General features: G+C 40.4%; 1 protein-coding gene across 1 annotated transcript in view; it reads left to right on the forward strand.

The window, feature by feature from the left end:
* The window catches only part of ADAM23 (ADAM metallopeptidase domain 23), a 162,943-nt gene extending 152,821 nt beyond the window's left edge, over window positions 1–10,122 (forward strand). The window contains exons 25-26 of the mRNA XM_047722557.1: window positions 2,678–2,768; window positions 9,912–10,122. Of these exons, the coding sequence (XP_047578513.1) occupies window positions 2,678–2,768; window positions 9,912–9,960 (140 nt within the window). The 3' untranslated portion in view covers window positions 9,961–10,122. The remainder of the gene's footprint in view (window positions 1–2,677; window positions 2,769–9,911) is intronic.
* The last annotated feature ends 16,709 nt before the right edge of the window (window positions 10,123–26,831 follow it).

Below are 26,831 nucleotides of genomic sequence, written 5' to 3' on the forward strand. Positions count from 1 at the left end.
CTTGGATCTGCAGACTGGATTATATATAGAAGTAACTTTCCTTTTCCAGGGGAAATTTTCTATATACATTTATGTGAAATTCCTCCTTAAAGAAAGGTAGTTTTCTAAAAAACAAACAAACAAATAAAACTTTCCAATGGTGTTTTTTAGATTATTTATTGACCATAATTGTGATGTACTGCAGTGTACCAACTAAGGGATGCATTTTAGTAATTTTCCCTTTGAGCCTTAGAGATAGGCAAACCCCAAGGCGTTTGTGGTTTAGCAGGGTCCTTGTTACCAGCCTTTGTTCTCATCCTCCCTTCCAGTCTTGTTGGTTTGTGCCGATTTCTGGTTGTGACAGGTAAGTCGATATGAGTGTATTTTTTCCCTAAAAATAGATTTGTTATTTATCATCCTTGGTTGATGTACTATTTTTGTTTATTAGCTGATTGTTTTCCTTCTATATCTAAATTTTGCCATAATTGCTAAATCATAGATGTAAATTTTTAAAAATCCACAATGGTACAGTACACATTGTTTTAAAACTTCCTAGCTTAGCTGATAGTGTCATGTTCATTCACTCACTAAGGATTCCATGGACAGAGGTTTGGGTTTTTTTGTGTGTTGGGATTTTCTTGGGGGGGCGGGGATGGGGGGCTCTTTTTTCTACTCCGTAGTTTAGAATTGTAAATCAGGAATCATTTCTCATGAATTATGTATTGATACTAACCCGGCCTATTTTCTGAGCTAGTAAAGTGCAGATCATGTCTAAAGCATAATGTACGCGGAAATATAAATATTTTCTCAATGTTTGTTTCAAAATATGTTTCCGTATAAAAGGTTGGGAAGGAAATACATATAAATGGAATGTTTTGTTAGAGCAGGGGTTCTCGAACTTTCCATAAGGGGCCGGGGTAAATAGTTTTGACTTCGCAGGCCCCAGGATGTTTGCCACAACCTGTGACTCTGCTGTCTTCACATAAAAGCAACTTGTAAACAACAGGAAAAGGAATGAGTGTGGCTTTCTTCCAATCAAATTTCTTCGCAAAAACAGGAAGTGGGGCCAGATTTGGGCAGTGGGCTACAGCTTGCTGACCCTTGATTTATAGCATAAGCTTTAGAGTCAGACCAATCAGTCTTCAAATCTTGCCTCTGTCACTACATTCTAGAAGCCACGGTTTCTTCATTCCTACCTCGTCATCCTTCCTACCTCGGTATGGTTTTTGTGAGGATCCAGTGAGCTAATACTTGTCACGTGCTTAGAACCGCACCTGACACATAGTAAGTGCTCAATGCACAGTGACCAGCCCGCCTTTCTTGCTCTCTTATTTCTAGTCATTATTATTTGTGCATTGCCGAAGGCCACTGAGATGTGTGCTCTGTAGGACTGCAGTGCTTAGTCTTAAGAATGTGTCACAAGCCCACAATCCTGAAGAGACCACATCCTTGAACCCCCATTGCAGCTGTCCTCCCACCTTTCTGCACACCCTGACAAGCACTGGGTGGTCTCTGAATTAAAAACATGTGATGCACATGATTTTAGTGCTGCTCAAAGTGGCGTCCATTTATGTACACAGTCGAGGGCACCAATGTGAGCAGAAAAGAGAATTTTTTACACAGAAATGAATATAGTCACAAAGTCGAGGGGTTTAGGGAAAATACCAAAAGTGGCTTTGTGACTTCCGGAACAGGATATTCAGTCAGGACTGGAAGTATGCTGCCGATAGGGGCCCTGTACCTATGTATTAGCATCCCGAAGGATGTGACATTCAAAATAATTCTTGTGATAAAGTCAATGTCACTTACATTGAGAACTTGAGATAAGGCATTTTCCCCTGTGAGTGGAGAGGATGTGCTGTCCTATGTATCACCTCTGACTCAAACAGTTGATGGAAACTGCACCTTGGATTTTCTGTCTTGCTGTCCTTTCTGCTCCCTTTTATCTCTAAGCCTCAACTTGCAAATGGGGGCTCAAAAGATAGTCTCAACTGGACCTGCAGAATCTCATTTCCGTTTCCCACAGAATCCCCCAGAGGAATTTTAGGGTTCCTCCCTGTCTTGCCTTTGGAACCACCCACCATTGTTGTTTCGATACTGTATGGATCCCTACAGTGAAGAAATGCCTCTCCGAGAGCAAGGCTTCAAAGTCAGATCTTTATTAGTAACCTCCTTCTAAATTTTAAATGTGAACTATTTCCACGTGGGGGATTAAAAAAAAAAAAAGTAGCCTTTGGACCACTTGGTGTGGGGCTTGAAAGAGCACTTGATTAGAATATTTTCCCCTCTTTTCTTGCCTTCATGGGCCAGTCAGGTCAGTCTAATCCACACCCATCTGTGTTCTTGATGTGCTCTTTTGCTTGTTTGATTCATGATATTGGGAGGGAGGAGGAGAAGAAAGATGGGCAGTGCTGGCTGTTGGGGTGCATTTGCTTCCAATTTGGTGGCAGGTGAAGTTAAAGGAAGCTCAGTGTCAGCAGTGCAGACACTCTAGATGTGGAGGCCATTCCTCTCCAAGCAGTAGCTCTCCGTAACATCAGAAGTGCAATTAAGCTAAGTCAATAAAGGTGATTGACGTGTTTAGCAATTTTTTTTTTATGCAGGATATTTACTTCCTGAAACCGCTTAACTGCCTTTCCCTTGTGGTAACGACAGGCGTTGGCTCATATGACTTTCTTCCCATGATCCTTTGTCACAGGTCCTAGTGCCACCAATCTCATAATAGGCTCCATCGCTGGTGCCATCCTGGTAGCAGCTATTGTCCTTGGGGGCACAGGATGGGGATTTAAGTAAGCAACAGCGCATGTCTGCTTCTCAGTGGCTCTGGCACTTCTCTTTTCTGCTTACATAACCAAGTTTTGAGTTCCTGCTACAAGATTGCCAGGTTTAACACTAAACTGCTACGAGTAAATATTTTTATTGAGAAATGGGTTAGGAAAGAAGAAACATCGATCCACAGATGTCATCTTCAGGCTCGTAGGAGGACAGGAAATGTAGAAGGCATTCCATATGCACAAGCTTCAGGAGAACAAAGGAGAGGTTCTTCAGGAGAAGACACTCCAGCTTTTAGGAGCAAGCATCCTGAGATAAAGTTTTTTATACATGATGATTAGGAAACTAGGTAGTCGGAAATAAGTGGATATAAATCCTTTGAGTCTGTTTAAAACTGGTTTATAGTCCACTGACATTTTGGGGTTTTCACAACCTAAGTAACTATTTGTTCATTATTTTTCACACATAACATTATACATAACTTTGTGATTTGAAAAGCTTCCTTATTTTATAAAATATAGATTTAAAAATTTTACTAATTCCCTAACCAACTGAATTGGTTTCACATTGGAATTTGAAATCTGTGGTGTGGTGATACCTAAATATGTTCTAATTAACTGCAAATTAACTGGTATGTTTCCATAGTAACCTTTTAGTTTGGACTGTGCATGGATCACTGAACTAAGTTTGTTGAAATACACATGGCAGAAATTCACAAATCAACCTTAATTATGATCAAAATCTGTAAGGCTATCTTATCAAGTTTAGTTGTTTTCATAGCTCAGATTCATTGGATAATTACTTTTTATGTCTTTTCATACTTTGGTGGCTTGATTACTATGATTTATAGATAAAACTTCCTGTGCCAAATACTCCCTGTGATAAATTAAGTCCCAACCAGAGCCATAGGAACAAATTTAAGTGGGAAATAAGACCATTACCTAAATTCAAAGCCCACTCTGCCTCCATCTGGTTACTCAATAGAAGAAGTTTTTTACTTGAATTATCTGAATAATTGCATCAATTATGAACTTTATGCTATTTTACATTTTGAATCCTGAATTCAAAATATTGAAACCAGATAAAATGTTATTAGAAACTGATTATGAAGGAAAAACAAACCACATGATGATTTCAATACATTCAACATTTTCTGCTAATTTTGTTACATTAAGATTTAATGAGTAAGCCTACAAGTTGTTGAATGGCTTCAACTTGGAAAGTTGTTACCAAATGGCACTTCCTTTTTACAGAGATATTTTAAAACTTGAACTTGTTTGCTGAAACCGTAGTTTTGGCATCATTGTGTTTTCAAAACACACACAAAATGGGCAGCTCAAACTTGAATTTCTCCTTGTGGTATTAACAAAACGTTGCCCAGATAATGAGTCAGTCATGATACCTTACAACAACAACAACAACAACAACAAAAGACATATATGTTGTTGTTGTTGTTTTTGTTTTGGCTAACCTAATTCAAGCAAAAATTTTTTCTTAGTGCCATATTACTGTTAAAAAGTCATTGCACATTATGGTAGTTCCATGATCTGTTATTATTTTATAATGCTCCCTTGAACTTTTTATAAATATGCTTCAAGAAAAATAAATTTGGCTTCTGCCCAAACTTAAGCCTTCTTGGCATCAGGAAGCCTCAGTTTCAAGGGCTGGAAAACAGTCCTACGCATCTTTTTTTTTTTTTTTTTAATATTTTATTTATTTATTCGACAGAGAGAGAGATCACAAGTAGACAGAGAGGCAGGCAGAGAGAGAGGAGGAAGCAGGCTCCCCGGTGAGCAGAGAGCCCGATGCGGGGCTCGATCCCAGGAACCTGGGATCATGACCTGAGCTAAAGGCAGAGGCTCAACCCTCTGAGCCACCCAGGCGCCCCCCTACGCATCTTTTGCTATCCAGCCGCACACAACGCCAAATTGACCATCTCGGCCTTTGGAGACAAGAGCACTGTTCTGTAGCAGGACCTCAAAACAGTGGCCTGGCCTAGCGCACAGCTTGAATTGCATGTTTCTTTGGGGAAAAATGGAAAAGCCTTCATCACTGTGTATATAAGTGGATTAGGCCCTGTGCAGATTATTTACATGTAAGAAGTATGTCTGATCATCAGAAGAACAGAGAAAAGGAAGGGGAGATGGACACCTAGTGAGGTGAGAAACAGCCCCTGCTGACCGCCGAGTGGGGACTACCGTGCAGACATGCATACTGCTGTGCTAAGCCAATACCCCTTCCCGTGCCCTATGACCCTAACAGTTACTGTAAAGGAAAACATTATAGGGAGGCACACGATAATGTGAAGTATCTTTATGACCTAAAGCAAAGAAAAAAGCAAAACCAGAATAATGCTTTAATTTTAGAAGTTTAAACTTGGAGGAGCCACTGCTCTTTGTGATGACTATTGATTGCTATCTGAATTTGCTTTAGATTTTAACAGTCGCCATGTGGTTTACCTTAAACGTTAAACCACTACTTGCACTTTGCAAGAAAAGGCTTTGGGTGCCCAATGATGCAGGTTAGGTTTCCCCCCACTTGGGGATTTTGGAGACTCTTGGTCTAGAGGTTATTTGCTAGTTGAAATGAAAGTCTTTGAGTTTTTCATTGAGTTCAGTGTAAATACAAAAGAAGGTCATTTAGGATCAGAAATAGAAAATAGTTTGTAAAAGAGATTGCTCTAAATCCGGTCATTGGAAATCCTTCCTGGAATTGTTTTACTAAAAAAGAAAAGCAAAGCAAGTAGCAAAGTTGCCTGAAGAATTGGAGGGTCCTTAAACTTTTAGGTCAAAGAAAACCATGTTAACTGCTCAAGGGAAGTATTGCTTTTTCCTAAAGTCACGTTTCTTGGGCTGGAACACCGTGAGTCATTAAAATGTGGAAGAAGTGTCATACCATACCTGTCCCGTTCAAGTATAAGGGAGAAAACAGCGATGCTCTGACCCCTGACAATGTCTGCCATTCTCTACAGACTTTTTCTTAAGCCATATTTCCTCTGAAATAGGTGGTAAAAAGCATGAGTCTCTGTGAGTGTGCATGCATGTGTGACTGTGTGCACCTTTGTGTGAATAAGTGATAATGAAGTTTGGTCAGGATAATTGTGATAAAAAACAATATACATCTAGATGACATCTTTCTAGCAGAATAATAGTTTGCAAGCTTTGCTTAATGCAAAAAAGATTTCCATAAGCGATGTTGTAAAACTCCCAAGAAGGAAAAAAATGCTTTGTTTCATAGGCTATTTTATTGAACACATCCTGATACACAGGGTAATGTGTAGTAACTTCAGTTAAGCCCATACTCCAGAAGTAGTTTTTATGGATTCCCAGTCTTCGGAGCATTAGTTCATTTCTCTGAGAAATCCTGTGAAAAATGAAGGTAGCTTCTTGGCACACTTTTTACAAGCTCAATGCCCCCATGTTCCTTTTCCTCTCCATCACCTATACACACAGACTAAAGCTAAGGGTTGTGTTGCAGAGTATTGCAAACCTTGGTCCTGGTTGACTCACGAAGACTCATGAATCAACTCTGTTCAGTTTTGAATAGTAATGCTGCTTGATTCGATTTTTAGGGTTGTTGCTTTTACTAGACACTAGAAGAATCAAGTAGATGAAGGGCCATTCTGTAGCATCTTCTCTAAATCTTAGGAAAGGTAAAAAATACATGAAAAGACGATTTGAAGTTTCTATTTGAAAATGAACAGAATTGCCATTCCCACCTTGGACATGGCTTTTTATTGGATATTCCCTAAATTTGAATATAGGAATGAGATGTGAGCAATATAGCTATTTACATGCCAATGAAGTATGTGAACACCATAAGCCATGGTGCTTAGAAAGAGAAATTCTAGGTGATAATAGGAAAGGAACTTGAAGGTAACAGAGACAGCTTGTTGATTGGATTTGAGGATGAGCCTTGAGCTCTTCCAACCATGTTACCGCACCTCAGACTATGGAGCCCTGCTACCATGTCCCACCTTCCTACCCCTGGATCTCTCAATGTAATTCAGTGGCAGTAGTGGTCATACATTTGGCAGAGCTGCTCTTGATGCTAAAAGTGTTACTTTAATAAATCTGTATAGTAACCGTGATTTCCTCTCTATGAGAAGTTACTTGGGTTACAAGTTCTTACTGAGCCTGATCTCGACCATAAGCAATTCTGTTTGTCCTGTGTTCATTTCAGAGGACGTGCTAAGGAACAGGTTAAAGAGAAGGTACTCACATGAATGATATGTAAAGGATCATATCTGGGTTTGTCACAAGGAAAGTTGAAATTCTGAATATCAAGTTGGATGAAACTCGAAAGGAATTTAATATTGCTCATTCTCTTTTCGCAAAAGAGTAAATGTCTTTTGTTTTTTTTATATTTGTAGAATTAGGAAATGGAATTAATCGTAGGTAGTCTTCCTATGAGGAAAACCAAGCTGCTGCATATCTGAGTCCCATGACCATATCCCAGTGGGGAACAAGGAACCTAACTCCTTAAACCCTGCAGCTCCTGGGTTAGGCACTTTCTCATTCAGACTTAGCAGCCTGGCCAGGAAGATCCAAGGTCAGTGCCCTGACTCAGCCCTCTGGGGAAGTGAATGCTGTCAAAGGAGGGGTCGTGAGTGATGGATTCTTGGTGAGCAGTGATAACTCATTGTGGAAAGATAAGAAGGTGATAGCAGTGGGTAAATAACCTTGAAAGAACTAGAGGCTTTACAGACCAGAGATGGCTGTTGTTACCTAGAGAGCTTTGTTTTGATGTTGTATAGATATATATGTATATAACATATGTTGTAGACAAAAGTACAGGTTTTTCAGACATCATCAAGATTGATGAAAACTGGGTCAAAGCAAAACTAATGGATTATGATAATATTGTATAATGATCCTGAAATACCTTAAGGGTTATGATGAGAAAGTTTGTTGTCTTCCCAGTTGTCTTCCCAATCCTAGTGAGTGGAGGGAAATCAGTTGAAACAGTTGTGGAAGGGAGACAGCGATTATCTACCTGTGATAGTTGCACTTTCACATTAAAAATGGAAAAAAAAAAGATTTTTTTTCATGTAGAAAATTCAGGGCAGGCAGTTCTCAATATATGGTGAGTTCTCACAACTCACCTGAGTAGTTTTGCCGTTGATACGTGAGGAACTGTCACAGTCAGCCTGCTACGGGAGGGTTCCTCTCTGTGCTCCTCACAGGGCCCTGCCTTCCTCCCTCTGGGATGTCTGTAGGGAAAATACAGTGCCCTGTTGATAGTCAGGGTCCATTTCCCCATATAAATACATGGTTCTACAGGGTGGCATGGCCTCCTGGTCTGACCTGGGAACTCATTCACCCCGCAGAATAGATTTTATTTAAAATAATGCAATCTAAACTTCCAACACTGACTTTGACAAGGAGCACAAGCTTTTGGACACTGGAGGTTGACTGTCTGCCGGGCTAAAATGGGAATTCATATCTCCCTTTAAAAAATGAGCTGGATTGCAGTCAAGACCTTGGACATGGCTAGTTATCTGCCATTCCCTGAATTTGAATAAGGGAATTTAGACATGAGCAGTGTAGTCATTTACACACACAGCACTATCTGGCTTGAGCTTTCCTCTGTATTCGTTTTTAATTGAGGGGGCATTAGTTTCGCATTTCTCTTCAATTCCAGCAATAGATAGCTAAATTGGCTGGAGCCCCTGGTCCTTCAGGGTCATTTGGCAAGGTCAAGCAGTGCTTGTTTTTCCCCATGTGATTCACGGGTAGAGCTGTTCCTTATACACCATACACCTACCCTTAAGGGCTGTGTGTGTGGGTAGTAGGCACAGGTCCGGTGCTCTGAAGCAAACAAACTCTGCCAGATGCATTATGGGAGAGGTCCTTTAGGGAACCCCAAGCAGCCGCAATCAAGAACATTGACTCAAAAGAAGGTCGTTGGAGGTGACAGGGACTGGGGAAAAAAGGAAGTAGCGCTGTTGCAAATACCGGCTAGGCCAACAGACGCTGGCTTAGGCCATTAATGAAGCCATTTTAATGAGACCTTTTAAAAGCGAAGGGAGATTTTTCTTTCACGTTTCATTTTTTAAGATTTTTGTTCTTTCAAAAGAGAAGTAATCAAAGGGGTCATCTTGGGAGAAATGAGAACTTCGTGGGATGCCTTCATACATATTTTGAGCTTTGGTATTGTTTTTATTTTGAATTACGTGGCGGGGAGGAGGAGGAGGAACACGCTGTAATTTTTTGGCACTTAGGGCTGCAAGGAGATGCGGCTGGCCCTGAGAGGGCAGAGGAGAGAGGGATCTCGGGGCCTCCCCGGGCTCCGGTCTTGCATGAAGCCTCGATGGCAGCGTTGCACCCGCCCAGCGCGCAGACTAAATGCATGAGCCCCTTTGCTTGATGCCCACATGAAGCCAGACCATGGGGAGGTTGCAACCAACTTCTGTTGTTGCCTTGTAGTGTCTTGCCGGTTCTTTTCTTTTTTCTCTTTTTCAACGTAGGAACCACTTTTTAGGAGACTGGACACTGTGAGCAAGGCGTTTGAACTTGCTTCTTTCCACTAGGCCTAACTGCTGCATTTGCTTAACTAACCCGAGCCTGTGTCCATTCTCCTTAGAGTGTACTGTCTTACCGTGCACTCTGGTTTTCAACTTACTAGATGTGAAAAATGCTTGTTCCACGGTGGGGTAAGAGCTCACACATCAAGGCAGCAAGATAACTGGGTAGAACAAGGCTCTTGGCCCTCTTGGCAAAGGCCAGTCCACTGATAGAGAACTCTCAAGTCCTGGAAGGAGGCAGCTAGGAGCCCTTCGGAGTTTTGCGTAGCTCCCCTGATAGGCCCCTAGAATGTGGGAAGAGCGCTTCCTGTTATGTTCCTCTGGTTAAAATTAGCCCGTAGCCTTTACTTCTGAAATAAGAGACTGATTGGGCTGCGGAGGCTTCCAACGATTTAAAATGCACAACTCGAAGCTTCTCTGGGTCTTTACGAATGGAAGGACTCTAGCAGAGATGTTGTAAAGACACTCAGACATGTGAGCTGTCCCGCATCTCCAGTTATTTTGGGAAGGCCGCCCCCGTGTGAGTTGATTACTTTGCTCTGGAACTAGCGTTGTTGTCATTCTCATCCTCCTCCTCTCATCATGATCTGATTAATATTGTGGATTTTTCCCTCTCTGCCTGCATCTCTGGAAGAAATGTCAAGAAGAGGAGATTCGATCCCACCCAGCAGGGCCCCATCTGAGTCTGCGGTGGCAGCGGGTGAGCCCGGTGCCTCGCACCGTTGGATTCTGGGTGCGACAGACCCGCTGCACCGTTGCCGGAACTGTTCCATCTCTGAGCAAGACCGCTGGGTGGTAATGACCACAGCACTGAAGTTGGGGGACAGGGATGGGGGAACAGGAAACTGTCCTTTGGGGAAATAATTTCAAAGAACCCCTCTTACCACCTGTCAAGAAAAGGGGATCAAAGACAATGTTATAAAAAGAACTATTTCAGAATCTTTTTTTTTTCTAACTAAAGGAAGAAGGAACAATAACGGAAAATTAAGTGCAATAAAAGAACCATTAAAAAATAGCAAAAGATTTTTTTTCTTTCCTCAGCCTGCTGGCACTTACTACCTTCTAAATGATTTGGCATGATTTTTTTTTTCTTTTCCTACCGATGACACACTCCAGTGGCATGAAGATCTAATTTTCGAAAGGGTAAAATCCGCATGGCCTATCTACAACAAGCAGCTAGCAAGCCCATCCACAGCAAAACCTGCAGCTGAATTCCCGAGGTGAACCGGCCGGGGAACACGGGAGTGCTGCCCGGCCCTCACCCCCTTGTCTAGGCCAGCCACGAGAGACTCCACGGACCCCTGCTCCTGTTGAGTCCTTTTCCCCGTGTGCTCGCCTGGACCAAGCATCCTTTGGAAATGGGAGCTGGAATTTGAACTATGATGCTATTGTATAGTTCTTTTATAAATGTAAATATGGAAATAAGAGATTTTGACATCATTTTCACTTGTCTGTACTGGAATATTTTTCTTGTAAAAGTTCTCTGTAGATTGGAGTTTATTGTTTGCTCCCCATCTTTTGGGTTCTTTTCTCTGTTTTCTCTCTCTCTTCTCTGGTAACGTGTTGTTCAGTGATTTGGGGGCTTGCTTCAAAAAAGACAGATGTAGCCACAGATGCAGGGAGTTTGGGCACAAAGCAGGTGCAAGTTAACAAGGAAATGCGTGAACGAAATGAAATGCTTGAAACCAAAAATAAGCAAAAGCGGGGCAGGGGGGACACAAACAACTAAATAACCCATACTAAAAACACAAAAATTATGTAAATGCAAATATATGTACTGACAAGTCTAACATTTTTTGATGTCATTATACATGTATGTATATAATGTAAGAAAGTAGACACGCTCTCAAATGAATCACAAAAGTGCCAAGCTCGTGATTTGCATTTTTGGTTTTGACAGTTTTCTTTCCCTGTCTTTAATGTGAAAGGAGGATGAACTTAAAGCCTTAAATTAAAAAAATAACTTTTCAATGTTAAAAAACTGGGGGGAAAAGTTACACTTTCCATTTCGTTCACAGCTGTTATTGTCAATATCTCATTCATGCTTCATCTCCCCGCCTTGAAATACATGTGGTAGAACCCCACTGGCAAGCTGGTAACGGACACACAGCAGGGGCTGCCTTCTTGTGAGTGTTGCTATTGTGGGCTTTACGTCTGTGTGGTGTGTTTTCAATAAATCTTGTCAGGAGCCCGTAGTGCGTTACCGGTCTGTGGAATGTTCTGGATTGCGATGGGATTCTACTATTCACAAATTTGTTCATCTTTGGCCTCCAGGCAGATGTGCCGATGTATTCTGGGTTCCCAAGTCCCTCTTGAGTTTCCTTCACTGACACCACTTTCTTCTTCCATTTAGGATCAAGATAGTGTCCGTTCAAGGGCATAGTATATACGTGAATAAAGAAATCTGGTCCTGACTTGGTTTTGAATGTAGAAACTTGTACGTGAGTCCTTCACTTAGCACCCACTTAGACACTTAGAGACGAGCTTTTCTGAAGCATCCCCTCCCCACCCCAAGAGCCTGCACTTCTCTAACGCCCTCTTTTCAGGAACAGGACACGCCATCGTCTATTCATTTCATGACAACCAAATGAATTGCTAGATTTGGCTTTCAGTCCTGTTTCAGCAAGATTCATGACACCAGTCTCACAATTTTTGCTTCGATTTTGGAAAGGATAACGTGCTAAAAATGTACTGCTTAAAACTGTGAGGTTTTTTTCCCCCGGTATATTGAATTGTGGCCATATCACAGTCATTGAGCAGAAACCTTACTTTCAGTATGCTCCAGGAGATCAACCTAACCTCAATCCTGTTACTGCTTTCTGAGTAATAGGTGCTACCCAGGTCAGCAGTCTTTCTCTAGAACTAGCTGTATATTTGTGTCCTAACAACAGGGCTATCTCCAAGGTTTATCAGCCTTATTCTCAGCTTCATGAGACACGGGCTGTGTCCCTCCACCTAGTGGCGATGGCTCTTTCAGTCCAGAGAAAACTCAGATTACTTGGCATCTCTTCCTGTCACCGTATTGTTTATGTCTTTGTTGCTGGATCCTACTTGCTGGCGGAATCCATCTGTTACTGACTACACCACGCACATTTCACTGCTCTTTGGGAGGCACCACATGTGACTTCACAGAACCAAACCATAGTGCTTACAAAACAAGTTAAATCTCTATTATTAACTTTTGAGCATTTCACAGACAACATTGTAAGTGTGCGATGTTACGTTTCAAATCAGACCACAGTGGTCCCCAAAAATTATGTACATAATGGCAAATGTCAGTGTAACTTTTTGTTACACTGGCAGTTTCATGGGTAACCACACCTATGTTCCAATGTTAAATTATCTGTGTGTATATGTAAAATACACAAGCTTTAAGCTACCTGTGTATGAAGATGAAAGATAATGCAACCATACCAACCGTAAACAATGGATTATACTTACTTCGGGTGGTATTCGGTCATGTCGTTCCAAACTCTTTGCTGTCTTTTCTCTTGCACATGCCATTCATTTGCTAATTTTTGTGGTGTGAATAGTCCTTTTTATTAATTTGAGCTCAAAGTCCAAACGTGTCGCTGTCTTACTGTTACCCAACAAGAGTTAGCGTTCGGTGATGACAAGTTCCCATTTCATCCGCTCTTCTTTGCTGCATTAATTAATGACACCTGGATGAGGAGGTGTGCGCTAACTTCATTGCTCACCTGGGATACTGCATGAGCCCACTGAATTAGTGCTACTCCTATTAGATAAATGAGCAGTACACATAGGTGCATGTTATGAAACATGAATCACATAGAGCTGTGGAGTTTTACCAAGTAGTATGTTTTTTGTTTTCATTTTTGTTTTCACTATGCAAAGATGGGAAATGCACAAACTTCTCAAAGACTCCAGTGTCTGAAGAACTTTACAAATAATACTTGAACCTTTCTTTAAAGTCATCCCATCATATTTTATAGTCATTGTTGCTTCCATTGTTAATTTTTGTTTTTAAATGGTTTGTAATTTTTTAAGTGTACAACCTGAAGTTTTGTTTGAAGTTAATAAATTCATTCATAATCTCGTTGGCTGCCTGTGAATGGAGATTCAGTAGTCATTGTATGCATCTTTTAGTCAAGTGTGTATTAAAATCTTTGCTAAGATAGATTGTTGTGCTTTATACTTCGACCAGTTTTCTTAGGCCCCCTTTTTTGTGTTATCTTGTGGTGGTGATTAAATGGCCACGTGCCTGATATCAAGAGGTTTTTTTTAGCACGGGCTTCTCAATCAAAGGCTCATTGAAAATTAAAGCAGTCAATGGAGCGAAATAAAATCTCTGATTCATGAGAAACATATTCCTGATTAGATCAGTTTCATTGGATTTATTGGAAATGCTCTGCCTCTTATAAATGGGGGGAGCCCACCTTAGGATCATACCATTATCAATTTTTTTTTTCTTTAGTGTCTCTCTTCTGCATCTAAAGGGGGTAACTAGAGATAAGATCCACACTTCTGACCTGGTACAGAATTTACAAACAAGCTACAAAGAAAATAGAAGTATTTGGTTATACAAATCGTTTTATCAAAAACATTCAAAGGAAGAAATTTCCTCACACCTTACATGAAATTGGTTACCAAATGATACTCCTTCTTTACAAGTGTCTTTCAGTCTGTCTCCTCCATTCTTGGTTTGACCTCAGCAGACTCTGGTAACTCACTGGTACCACACTGATGTGCAGAGAGGCTGATCTGATCACATTGTTCTGCTGAAAGTTTGCAGGGAGGGGTTCCTCATATCCTCTAGGATGAAGTTCAAACTTAATAGTCTAACTAAAACTTCTGCCCGCCTTTCACAGCCTCAACCTTGTTTATTTTTCTATTGGCTTATCCTCTCAGTCCCCTAACTTAAGATTCCCCTCCAAGAGCCTCTGCTACCCAAGCTGAATAATCTCTTGGAAATTTTATGTCCATTCACCATAATCTCTTTGTTTCTATGTCATTTCATGTAATAAAAGAAATATAGTAACACTTTAAAATAACACAAGTATCATACTTGTAACCAGAAGAAATTTTAGAGTATCATTTTAAGTTCGACTTTAGAAGAATTATCTGATTTTTTTGATGTGTTTTCCTTTAAGTCATTCTGTTTTTGAGGTTGACATTGAAATGAGTTCTACCCCATGCTCCCTTGGATGCTGACTGAGAAAGGAGGTCTGAAACCAGAAACTTCCTAGACACAGAACAGCAGCCCTAGAGTGAAAACTTTGATGTGAATAATTAATTAAGTAGATGATTCATATGCTCACAATAGAATTCTTTTTTTTAAGATTTTATTGATTTATTTGAGATAGAGCGTGTGCATGCACATTCAAATGGGGGGAAGAGGCAGAGGAAGAGAGAGGTGCCAAGGGAGAGGGAGGGGGAAAAGTGAACTCCCCACAGAGCAGGAAGCCCCATGTATGGCTGGATCCCAGGACTCTGGGATCATAACCTGAGCAGAAGGCAGACACTTAACTGACTGAGCCACCCAGGCACCCCTTAAAATGGAATTCTTAAGTCACTTGAAATTTAAGATAGGCACCCTTTAGGTTAATGTGCAAGGGTTAGGGACTTCCATTTATCAATTTACTCATTCAGGAACTATTTAGGAAGCCTCTATGCCAGGAACTCCTCAAGGAAATTGAAGGAACAATAGGAAATTCTTGGTCTAAAGTTGCTCACAATTTAGAAGAGAAAGATACAGGATTAACGTGATGCAAAATATCATGAATGGGAGAGATGAGAACTGGTGTGGGGCAGGTGGGAGAGGGATGCAGGAAGGCTTCCCGAAAGAAGTGACTTTTGAGCTACCTTGAGAGATGACAAGAGTTCACTGTGGGAGAGTGGGAGGCATGCTCAAGGCACAGGAAGCAATGTGTCAAGACCCAGCAAGAGCTGCTCAGACCCTTGGTTAAGGAATGCTACGTGTCCATGTTTCCTTCCATTCTTTCTCCTTCCCTTTTTCCTTCTTTTCCTCCTATGTTTCACAAACACTTGGTCTATAAAAATCGTACAGTGTTGTGCCAGATCTCAGGGACACAACAATGAGCTCTTAATCTTGGAAATAAAATGCAACATGTAAATACAATGTGCTAAGTGCCCTGGCAGACGTTAAGTATTAGGTACTTAAGAAGAGGGAGACTCTATTGCTGCCCTTGAGATCAAGAAAGACTTCACAGGGGAGGTGGCATTTGAGAAAAAAGCTGAGCCATTGGACCTAATGCCATGATAACTTATTGTTAGGTTAACCAGGACTCATTTTGGTTGGTGGAAGTCCACTCATGAATTCCTTGAAGAAGAACAACCTATAACATTGAGTCGAACTTTCAGATATCTGAATTCTTCCAGCTTGTGTGGAGATAATGACTATAAGATTCTCTGCCAGAATCTTGTATTCTTTAAATATTTTCCCACTGTGTGCTTGCTCATCATGGCTCAGTCTTAAACGTTTGGGGCTGTCAGTGATGACAACGAGGGCTTTTTGACCTGACCTGTAAATTTCTAATATTTTCTTCGCATAAAGATCCCTGGCTTAATTTCAGTCTGGAGCAAAGGGATGGATAAAAAACACTAATATTTTTAAAGCATCATTTAGTGGGTCCTTCGATTAATGAAGTGTCAGAATCATTTTCCAAGTGTGGGTGCACTTCCGGTCCAGTAGTGTTTATCTGTCTTTTATGCTTTGGAGAGATTGCTATTCCTTGAGCTTTTCTGAAACCTGTCAGCAGGTCTGGCTCCTTGACTAGAATAAGTTCTTGGACACGGATGTGACTTCTGGAGAGAAAGCAAATGCCATGATCTCTCATTACCAGAAAATTGTCCTGCTGGGATCTACTGATACTCCTTTATCAGATGATTGCGTACATACACACTTGCCCGGTGTGGCTGCAAAGACTACACTTGTGACCCCACAGAGTTCACTCTTAGGAAAACATTTAACTGACGGTGATGATCATTGAAAGCCAAATTAGCTGAGTCAATCGATTGGTCCTTCAAAAACAAGGCAAAACAAAGCAAAGCAAAGCAAAATAAAACAAACAAAAAAAAAAATCTTTGTCCTGACCGATCAGGAGTATTTCAAGGGTTCTTCAGATCTCTTTGGAGCTTTAAATAGCTTTCAGTCTTCAGGGGGTAAATGAGCTTGCAGCAAAGCTCTTTGCTTCTTCAGGCCCAGGCCTCAAGGTAACTTGGATTGTAAATAACATCAGAGACGCCTCTAGTCTGCAGCAAGACTATGGGGCCATTGTAAATCCCATAGAGATAACGCATGGACTATATGCAGTAGGTTTTCTATGGTGGTGAAATGGCCATAAAGCAAGGACTTCTTCAACAAATTACCCAAATGAGCAGAACAGTGCAGCCTAGGAAACAAGAGGGGTGGGGAAACTGAGCTGGGCTGGAGAGCACAGGCCCTATCTCTCCTCAGCTCTAGCCAGTTATTACCAGGTGGAAAATTGGCTCCTTATTGCCCTTTCCATTTATTTTTCCAGAGGAGCTAGAAATCCAGACTTATATACAAAATTTCCTATTTTTTACGTGGTGTAGCCAATTCATACTTTAAAAATATTGAGTGGATCCAGGTGGTGCAGGCAGAAACTGTCTTGGTATAGGATTGAGCCTCTGGGCCCCTAGTATGGAACTTCTCCCTAATTAGTAAGACATTTTCACATGTGGCCCCCTGAAATCACCTGATCACTCCAGGGAGTACCCAGACATGGCCTTGCTTCCAGTCCGGGCAGCAGGTTGCCAAGTGGAAGTCAGGCAAGGGATCACATGAGTTGCTACTTGCAGTGTTGACTTACGGAAAGTGGCCTGTCCAGGGGTACTTCCTTTTGGTGGTATTTTGTGGGCTAAGCTTATGCAGATGTGCCTGTTTGTGAGCAACTAACTAATAATACATCCGCAAATAGGCTTTGTCTCAATGTTCACTAAAGCAGCTTAGTGGCTGCCTGGATCCTAAGCGATGTGCCCCAATCTGTTAGAGACAGTGCTGTGATTGATGATGAATGTCTGCTACCTGGCAACCAGAAGTACCAGACTAGATCCACACAAATCTTAAGACAGTCTTTCTTTCAGTCTTTGACTCTCAAAACCAATTGAATTTAGGGGTGAATCAACCAATCGAGCTAATTCAGAGGTCCTACGAAATTTTCTGGATCCAGGGAAATAAGAAAAATATTTTTAAGAGGATATTTTTAAAGATTTTTATTTATTAGAAAGAGAGAAAGACAGAAGTGGGGAGGAAGGGAGGGAGAGAGCACTAGCAGAGGGGAGGGACAGAGGGAGAGGGAGAAGCAGATTCTCTGCTGAGCAGGGAGCCCTATTTGGGGGCCAATCCCAGGACCTATCCCAGGATCCTAGGATCATGACCTGAGGCGAAGGCAGATGCTTAATGCACTGAACCACCCAGGTGCCCCATGAAAAAGATTTTTCTTAAGCAAAGAAATGCAGAAGCTGAAAAATACAGCAGGAAGGAACAACTTACATTTTTTCTGATTAATTATGAAATTTTACATGTCCAGTACAGAAAAATTGAAAAAAAAAAACCAAAAATTTAAAGAAAATTAAAATAATCATAATCTAATCAGCAAGCTATAGCCCCCATCCATATTTTGTTAATTTCTTGAATCTTTCGTTTTCTCTCGCTGCTAAAGAATCAGCCCAGAAAGATAGGCAGCAAGTGGGTCTCGCTGAGGATCTGTGTTTTCATTCTCCTGCTCGTGTGCATGTGTGCATTCATGTGTGTGTGTGTGCATGTTTGCACACCCACTACTTCCATGTTTTGTATCCTGCGGGCTCCAGAAAAGGATGAGACAGTCAGATCATTAGGGCAAAGTAGTCCTTTCTAATCTCTTGGCCTGGGCTTAGCCTATTTCTTCTGCTAAGAAGACTTCTTCTTCCTCCCACAGCCCAATCAAATTCCTATGCACCCCCAAGCATCACCTCAAATGTTACCTTCTTAATGAAGTCTTTCCTCCTCCTTCCACTGCTTTCTAGGTATGCACGGACATTCCCACCTACTGGTGGAGCTGGAATGAAACTTCTAGGCACTCTAAGCTTCAGAGCCCATGGTCTAATCACATTTTATTGTCCCTCTTTTATTCCCATTTTACAGTTAAAAAACCCCCTCTATGTTGAAGAGGTTGAACACCTTCCTTAAAGATCACCATTCTATAATAAATGGCAAGGCCAAACTCAGGACACAGACAGTCCAGTTCTGGATCTTTCCCTGAACCCAAGAAAGCATGGAATAAAGCACTTGTAACACAAGAAAAGGAGCAGGAGGGTGTTAACAGGAGATCCCCAGAGAGAATCACTTGCTGCCTACCTCTGTGGGCTGAGCCAACCTGCAGAGCTGCTGGAACAACTAACTACTCCACTACTCACTGCCACCCCTAGGACACAGGGAGTATCCCAGTTCAGAGAATCTGTTTGGTAAAATCTTCTCTTCTCTAAATGTAAATATTAACCTCTTGTTAGAACTAGAGAGAGAGAAGAGAGCAGCAGGACTGAAAATGTATTCCTATGGCACTCCACCTAAGAGGGAATATGTAAACCAGCTTGAAGTATGTGTGGGGCATTGAGTGAGAGAAAAAATGGGATTTCTTTGTTACTTCTGACAAGTGTAACAGTTTTCGGTTACAAAACTGGTGAGCGAAAGATTATAGGAATGCCATGCTCAATCCGATATGAAAAAGAACTCCATTGAATCAATGAGTACTATGAACATCTCCCAGTTTGGGTAATTATGGTGGATCGGGAATTCCAATGCCCAGATGTTGCTCTGTAGTATATCACAGTTTATAGAAGAGCTGAGAACTAGGGAAAGAATGACTATTTGTGATGACTATGGAAGATCAGCAGAGGAAAATGCTCCTTCCTGCTACAGAGGTGAAGGAAGGAGATCCACAAACTTCTCGGGGTAGAATAGCATTTGAATTGGTTTTGAACAATTGGTGCACTATGGACACATGGAAATGAGGAATAAAAGTATCATCGCTTGAACTAGATAGGATGTACAAGTTCAGCTAAAATAACAAAGACTAAAAATAGCAGTGGCTTAAACAAGATGGGAATTTTTTTTTCCCTTCCATGAGCAGTCCAGAAATGGTATGGTAACTCCAAACACCGTGCATCTTCCCACGTGCCATCCTTAGTACTTGTGTCCCCTGAAACAAGTGCTCTGTGCCAGCGTACCCCCCCACCTTCCAGGAAGCAGGAAGGAAGATGGACACATGGACAGAGTACCAGTTCTGGATACCAATCCGGCAGTTACACAGATCACTTTTTTTCACAGGCACTGGTTAGAACTTAGTCACATAGTCACACCCCTTTGCAAAGGAGACTAGAGAATGTAATGGGTGGGGCATATTATCCCTAAGGAAACAGGTTGGTGAGTCATGAGGGTGGATGGCGACCCCTCAGTGTGTGTGTGTGATGTGTAGCTCAGATCTACTTTGAGAAATAAAGGGAGTAGAATAGATTTGTTCCTCTAACTGCTGGGAATGCCACCAGAAGATGGGCATCAGCTGTTGGCTGTTTTGGGGTTTGCCTCAACTGAAGAAAACTGCCCTTGCTGAGATGGGCCACATCCAGTGGTGGATTAGTGAGGGCTTATCAAGGCCCAGACCTCTAGCCCTAACTCAGAACACCCCTCAGGGCCTGACCACCTCCCAAACCTCCTCCTCCATGGCCTGCGAGGAAACTCGTCTCCTCCCCAACCCTACTTCCTTCCCTCCCTAGTAAACCGCTTGTCCCTATTCTCTGCCTCAGAGTCTTTGTCCCAGGAGACCCCATCTGGAACATTCGCCAAGCAGCTTGGTTTTATCAGAGAATAGAGTGTACAGAAAGGAAGGAAGTGAGGAATGACCTATAGCCTTAGGTAAAGTTGTCGATTACAAACTGTGGTGTGTGGGCTCAATTCTTAGGCAACTGCAGGAAGCAGTTTTCTGAGGACCAGAGTAGTGGAAGCTGTCCGGCAGTAGTATATAAGATGGAGTGTGGGACAGAGAGCCAGGAGGTAGTATCCAAACCAGTTAGGACGCCAGGCCCCTATCACAGGTCTAGGATAAGAAGGAATTGAAATAGGGCTCTGCAAGGCAAAAATGAATGGAAGGGACAGATTCACACAGGTAGGATCAACAAAAGTGAGCAGCTTGTTGTGGGAAGCAAGAAAGAAGGAAGGGTAAAAAATGAAGGCCAGGTTTGATACCTAGTAGTTGGGATGATGGGGACAGCCTGGAGGAAATCCTGATTTAGGAGGCAAAGAGGTATTCCATTTTGGATCTGTTGAATTTGTGCTTGAAAGGTGCTTGAAAGAAATCAGGTGAAGATGTCCAGCATGTTATTTGAAACAAAGATATAGAATACCTTGGAGGGTTTAGGATGGAAATATTTACTTCAGAACCATCTATAGATGTAATAATTTAAGCCATGAAGTTAGAGGCAGATTCTTGAAGAGGTACCACGGAAAGGGAAAGGGAAAGGGAGAGAACAGGGGAGACGAAGACCTGATGAAACTGGGCTGAAATATGGAATAAATGTAGCAGAGGAAGAAGATTGCTTCTGTGAGTTTGGCACTATGCGCTCAAAGATAATACCAGCAGAGGAACTGAATTCTGTTGGTCCCAAGTCAGAACTTAGCAAGAAAGGGTGAATCCAGTCTTCCTGCTGTGGCCATGATCCCAACCCATATGAAATCAATAATGGCTTTCCATAAAGGGCAACATCAACTTCCCCAAATTCTGGGAGCTTCACTAGGATATATTTAAATATATTTAAATTCTTCACTAGGATATATTTAAACTGGGATATCCAAACCTGAAGAAACTTTTGACAATATCTCTGTATAACAAGAGAATGGGTTTTTTTTTTAAATCCTTTCATTTCCATTAATGGAAATGAAATCATTTCATTTCCATTAATTATAATGGAATTATAATTATATTATATTATATTTTATAATTATAATTATCTTATTATATTTTAATATAATATAAAATATATTTATATTATATTTATAATATAAATATATTATATTTCTTATAATTATAAGAAAGTATAATTATGGTTATACTTTCTTTAGTCCAAAACTGAAATTATAAACATTTGGCATTCCAGGAACAAGAGATGAGCATGACACTCCCCTACTTAGTAGAAGCCAAATATTGATTTATCAGCAGAGTAGCTGTTTATTAATAACACCATGGTGACTCTCCACAGAAAAGTATTACTTCTGGGCCACAATGATTTAAGTGTGAGTGGTATAAGGTGGAACACAGCAAAGGTGGTAATTGTTCTTGACTCCCCAAATTACATTCTTAGTACCACACAGAGGAGAGGTAAGTTATTTAGACATTTCATCAGACATTTTGAGAAATGTGATTTGGACAAAAGAAATAAAAGAAGCCATTCTAAGTAGGGAATCATGGTTACAGATAATCAAAATGGCTCTGTATTTCATTGAGTTCTCAGAAAGTTGTATAACCTCTCCTTTCCTGGTGATGTATTGCCCGGAGCCACATTTCATTAGCAATGGTTAGAAATGAAGAAATAAATCTTTCTTTATTAACGTTAAAAAAAACTCTGAGAAGGCCTTGTACTCAAATATTTATATGAGACCAAACACTCAGATGGAAGGAGGAAAATGTAGGCAATTCAGTCCATTTTGGCTTTGTTCTCAGGACATAGATACCAAGTAGGTAGCTGTCCATATAAAATAAAAAGCCTTTTGCTTTTTACAGATGAATGAATTACAGATGAATGTCCCTGGAAGAAGTCCTTTGACTATCAAAGTTTGTACAATTTCCAGTTAGTTACCCGGAAAGGCAAACAATTCATATATCCACATTTCACATATCACTTATATTAGTGGACTATTACAAATATTTTATAACATAGATCATCTCTTTGTTTGGCTGACTTTCCCTTTGTTTGGCTATAACATAGATCGTCTCTTTGTTTGGAAAAACCTTATTTTGAAGGTTAGTTAAATAGCTCTGAAATTAGTTTGGTTGGAACACTTTGTGTATATTTACTTTTATTATAGTAAAAGAGAAAGATAAATTTTGAATTCCTTGCACAAAAAGTGATCGATATCTAAAACTGAGTTCCTTGCACAAAATGTGATTGATAGCTAAAAATAACGTTGACATCTTGCTTTTGAAACAGGTAATTTTTTTCCCATCACAGAAAAATTAAAGCCTGGAAGCACTCCTAACAGAATCGTCCCAACCCTTCCTAATACTCTTTTCCCCATCTAGATTTTATGAGAGCCTGAGAATGACTCCATCTCCCTTTTCACTGTGAGGGAGGCCATTATATAGGATGTGTTATGGGGTTAACCCTTCTCATGGGAACCATTTTAGAAAAAGGTAGATGTGTGGTGTCAACAATCTACTGGGATCAAGGTTCTGGACAGAGTATGGTTGAACTATGGTGATTTAGAAATGAGGTGGGCCGTGTTTATAAATAGGACTTTTCAAAAATGACCAGAGAGACAGGGCATGAGTCTCTTAGCAGATGAGAATGGCTTTAACTTTGTTTGCTGTTTTGATTTCCTCCTCTATTTTACTGGGTTTTTTTGTTTTGTTTTCTTTTTTGTTTTGTTTGTTTGTTTTTTGATGTCTGAAACATTTACATCCGAGGCAGGTAAAGAACAGGTTCAATAGTTGTTTTATTTTATTTTTTTTAAGAGGAGGGAGGGGCAGAGGAAGAAGGAGAGAATCTTAAGCAGGCTCCACACCCAGCACATACCCCAATGTAGGGCTCAATCTCACAACCCTGAGATCATGACCTGAGCCAAAATCAAGAGGTGGACAGTTAACTGAGCCACCCAGGCACCCCAGTTCTACAGTCTTTATGACCAGCAGCTCACCAGAGTGTTTCCAAAGCTGCCCAGCAGGGGGCGCCTGGGTGGCTCAGTGGGTTAAAGCCACTGCCTTCAGCTCAGGTCGTGATCCCAGGGTCCTGGGATCGAGCCCCGTGGGGAGCCTGCTTCCTCCTCTCTCTCCGCCTGCCTTTCTGCCTACTTGTGATCTCTGTCTGTCAAATAAATAAATAAAATCTTAAAAGAAAGAAAGAAAAAAAAAACTGCCGAGCAGTTGATGAACTGTTCAATACGGATGCTTCTTGAATGTGATTTGTTGCCTGGCATCTTTCTGGTCTTGAAATGGGTCAATGCAATGGTCGTATAATAGATCTTCTAGAAAATTCCCTCACTCCTGTTACCTAGTGAGCAAGAGATGTTGAATTAAAAGCTCAAGAAATTTGTTCCCAAATCAAAATTTGCAGCTGGAGATAACAAGTTATGTTAGATATCAAATGTAGATGTCCTATTTGAGAGCAGAGTTGGTCAGTTTTCTGATAGCAACTCTGGGTCAGGTTTACATGTTGAAAACAATCACAAACGTACACATGGCAATTGGTAAACTTCTCACTAAGATTTAATTGATGCCTTGGCTGATGTCACACTTTTGTTAGAGTCTAGAAGTTTTCTACATGGGTGCTAATTCAAAACTGTGTACGAATGGGTATCCCAAAGTGTCATTTAGGTATGAAACTTCATCTGGATAGGGAATTCCAAGATGAGATGGATATATGTATACATATACACACATATAAACAAACAACTATATATGCATATATATTTGAATATATAACATGCTTTTCCAAATCTGTGCCTATATAAATTATGCACAAATTTAAATTCCCTTAGAATATAAAGCTTAGGTATGTCAGAAGCATGGGTCCTGTTAAAAGAAATTTATTCTTCAGGAGATGCTGATCATTACAGAAGGGGTGGCTCTCCTCTCATGTGAAAGGTTTTTAAGGAAGAGGTAGGGAAAGGGTTAAACAGAAGCCTGATTACAGAGTGGCCGACTGGCAAAGAGGCAATACTCTCCACATATCTTGATAGATTTCAATAGTTTCACGTGTGTATGCCTAAAAACATTAAATTTGGTTGATTGATACTAGCCAATTTTACAAGCCTAAGGGGCCGTGATTTTGTTCTAATGAATATTAACACAATCTCAAAGTTTCTGTAGATCGAAGACCTAAAAAAGTTAGAAGACTGAAGTCAACTGTGCATTAAAGCCATGTTTTTCTTCTCAATCTCTATTTTAATACATGATTTCATTTCCTTCATTTCACTCTTGTGCTTAAATGATCTTGTTTACGTGTTTACTTCAATATTGTTAATGTTCTCCAGTAGAATGGAATTTCCACAAAAGCAAAGATTCTACTTATCCTGTTCAGCGAAATATATCCCCCATGCCCATAATAGTGAATGGCACTGTGTGTGTGTGTGTGTGTGTGTGTGTGTGTGTTATATTGAACAAATGAATTGCTTTTGTTTGGGTATATGTGTTAGTATATTCAAGTCTTTGTCCTTTGCCTCATCTACCGTATTCCTCATTAACTTGTGGATTTATGAGTAGTTTAAAGCATATCTTGACCACCTGATTGCACCCAGTAGAGGACATGCTTTGAAACAGCAAGTATTCATCTCAACAATCTGCTTTCTGCTCAGGAAGATGCCATGGATGGACCCTCACATTTCACTGTCCTGACTTTCCTCCTGAAGGAGCACAGGGATAGGACTGGTGGTCAAAGAGAATAGAATACGATCATCCCAAGAAGGACTAGGGTTCAGGGCAGGTTGTTATGATACATTTCTGGTTTCCACCTTGTTTTATTAGCACTAGTTAAATGAGTTGGTGCTCTAGTAGAAGACATTCTAAATAACAAAGAAATTCTATTTTTGGTGAATGAAGTTCTGTATCATTTGTTTTATAGGAGGAAGGAAGAACATAGCTTAATAAGGTCTTTATCTTAAAAACCTCCTATAGTGGGCGCCTGGGTGGCTCAGTGGGTTAAGCCGCTGCCTTCGGCTCAGGTCCTGATCTCAGGGTCCTGGGATCGAGTCCCACATCGGGCTCTCTGCTCAGCAAGAAGCCTGCTTCCCTCTCTCTCTCTCTCTCTGCCTTCCTCTCCATCTACTTGTGATCTCTCTCTGTCAAATAAATAAATAAAATCTTAAAAACAAAAACAAAAACCTCCTATAGGTAGTATGGACTTAAAACTTTTTTTTTGCTTGAGGGCTCCTGGGTGGCTCAGTCGGTTACTTGATTGCCTTCAGCTCAGGTCCTGATCCTGGAGTCCCTGGATGTGGAGTCCCACATCGGGCTTCCTGCTCGGCAGGGAGTCTGCTTCTCCCACTGACCTTTCTCCACCCATGTTCTCTCTCTCTCATTCTCTCTCTCTCTCAAATAAATAAATAAAGTCTTTAAAAAAGAAAAAAAAGAAAAAAGAAAAAAAAGAAAAAAAATTTTTACTTGAAATATAAATTTAAAGTCTTTAAAAAAGAAAAAAAAGAAAAAAAATTTTTTACTTGAAACATAAATAATCAGAATCAATTCTTGACATACTTTATCATTAGTCCACTGGACTTCTGTATGCATGTACATATTTATTTACTTACCTACATATTTATTTAAAATCCCATAATAAATATCCATAAATCTACTATCCAATGTGATAACTAATATTGTTTGTGTGAAACTCCTCCATCTTGTACATTGAACTCTTCCCTCCTCATGTAATTACTACCTTGATTCCTATAATAATAATTTCATTGCCATTTGAAGCATGTAGTTATATTCTTTTACATAGTCCTAATAATGTGTTGTTTGGTTTTAGTTGTCTTAACTTTATAAATATGGTATTGACATTTTGTATATAAACTTTCAGGACTTATCGTTTCATTCCCAGTATTTTATTTATAAAACCATCCATAGTGTTCCAACTAGACGTACTTCATTCATTGTAACTACTGTGAAGTAGTGATTGAAGTAGCACTACAATTTATTTATTCCCTACTCTTTAGACATTTGAGTTGTTTCTGGGTACTTGCCATATGAACAGTGTGTCTGTGAACATTCTTATACATATTTATTAGTGTACGAGTGCAAGCATTTCTCTGGTGTTTATGTTGAGAAGTATATACTTACTCATGGGGTATAGAAATCTGTAATTCCTTTCTACAATGATTATACCACTTCCAATTTTTAATTTCAATAGTGTTCTAAGCCCCAGGATTTCTAGATAACTTATTTAATAAATGGATTATTACCACAAATCATAGGTAATTGATAAAACAGAAAAGAATTTTGGGATTATCTAATTGGACTCATATAATTTGCAGAAAACATTGATGCTTAGGACAGCTGAAATGGTTAGCTCAAAGTCCTAGAAGAAGGGGCTTTCATATACATCCCCAAGTAGTTTATGTTACTATCACTGCATTCTTACTTATATCTTCTCTTTCTCAAATATGTAATGTTTGGTGAATAATAATAAGACCTCCATGTTTAAGATAAAGAAGTTAAGACCTAAGAAAATAAAAACTAAGCAGCCAAAGAGTTATCCCAATGTAGGGTTAAGGTTGCATAGTTTTCCATCAGCTCATGTCGTCTTCTGGGGCTGCCTTTGCTGATTGCTTCCCCAAAAGCCATTCCCAACTCCCTGGACAAAGTACTTT

This window comes from Lutra lutra, chromosome 3 (genome assembly GCF_902655055.1).
Source record: "Lutra lutra chromosome 3, mLutLut1.2, whole genome shotgun sequence".
NCBI lineage: Eukaryota > Metazoa > Chordata > Mammalia > Carnivora > Mustelidae > Lutra > Lutra lutra.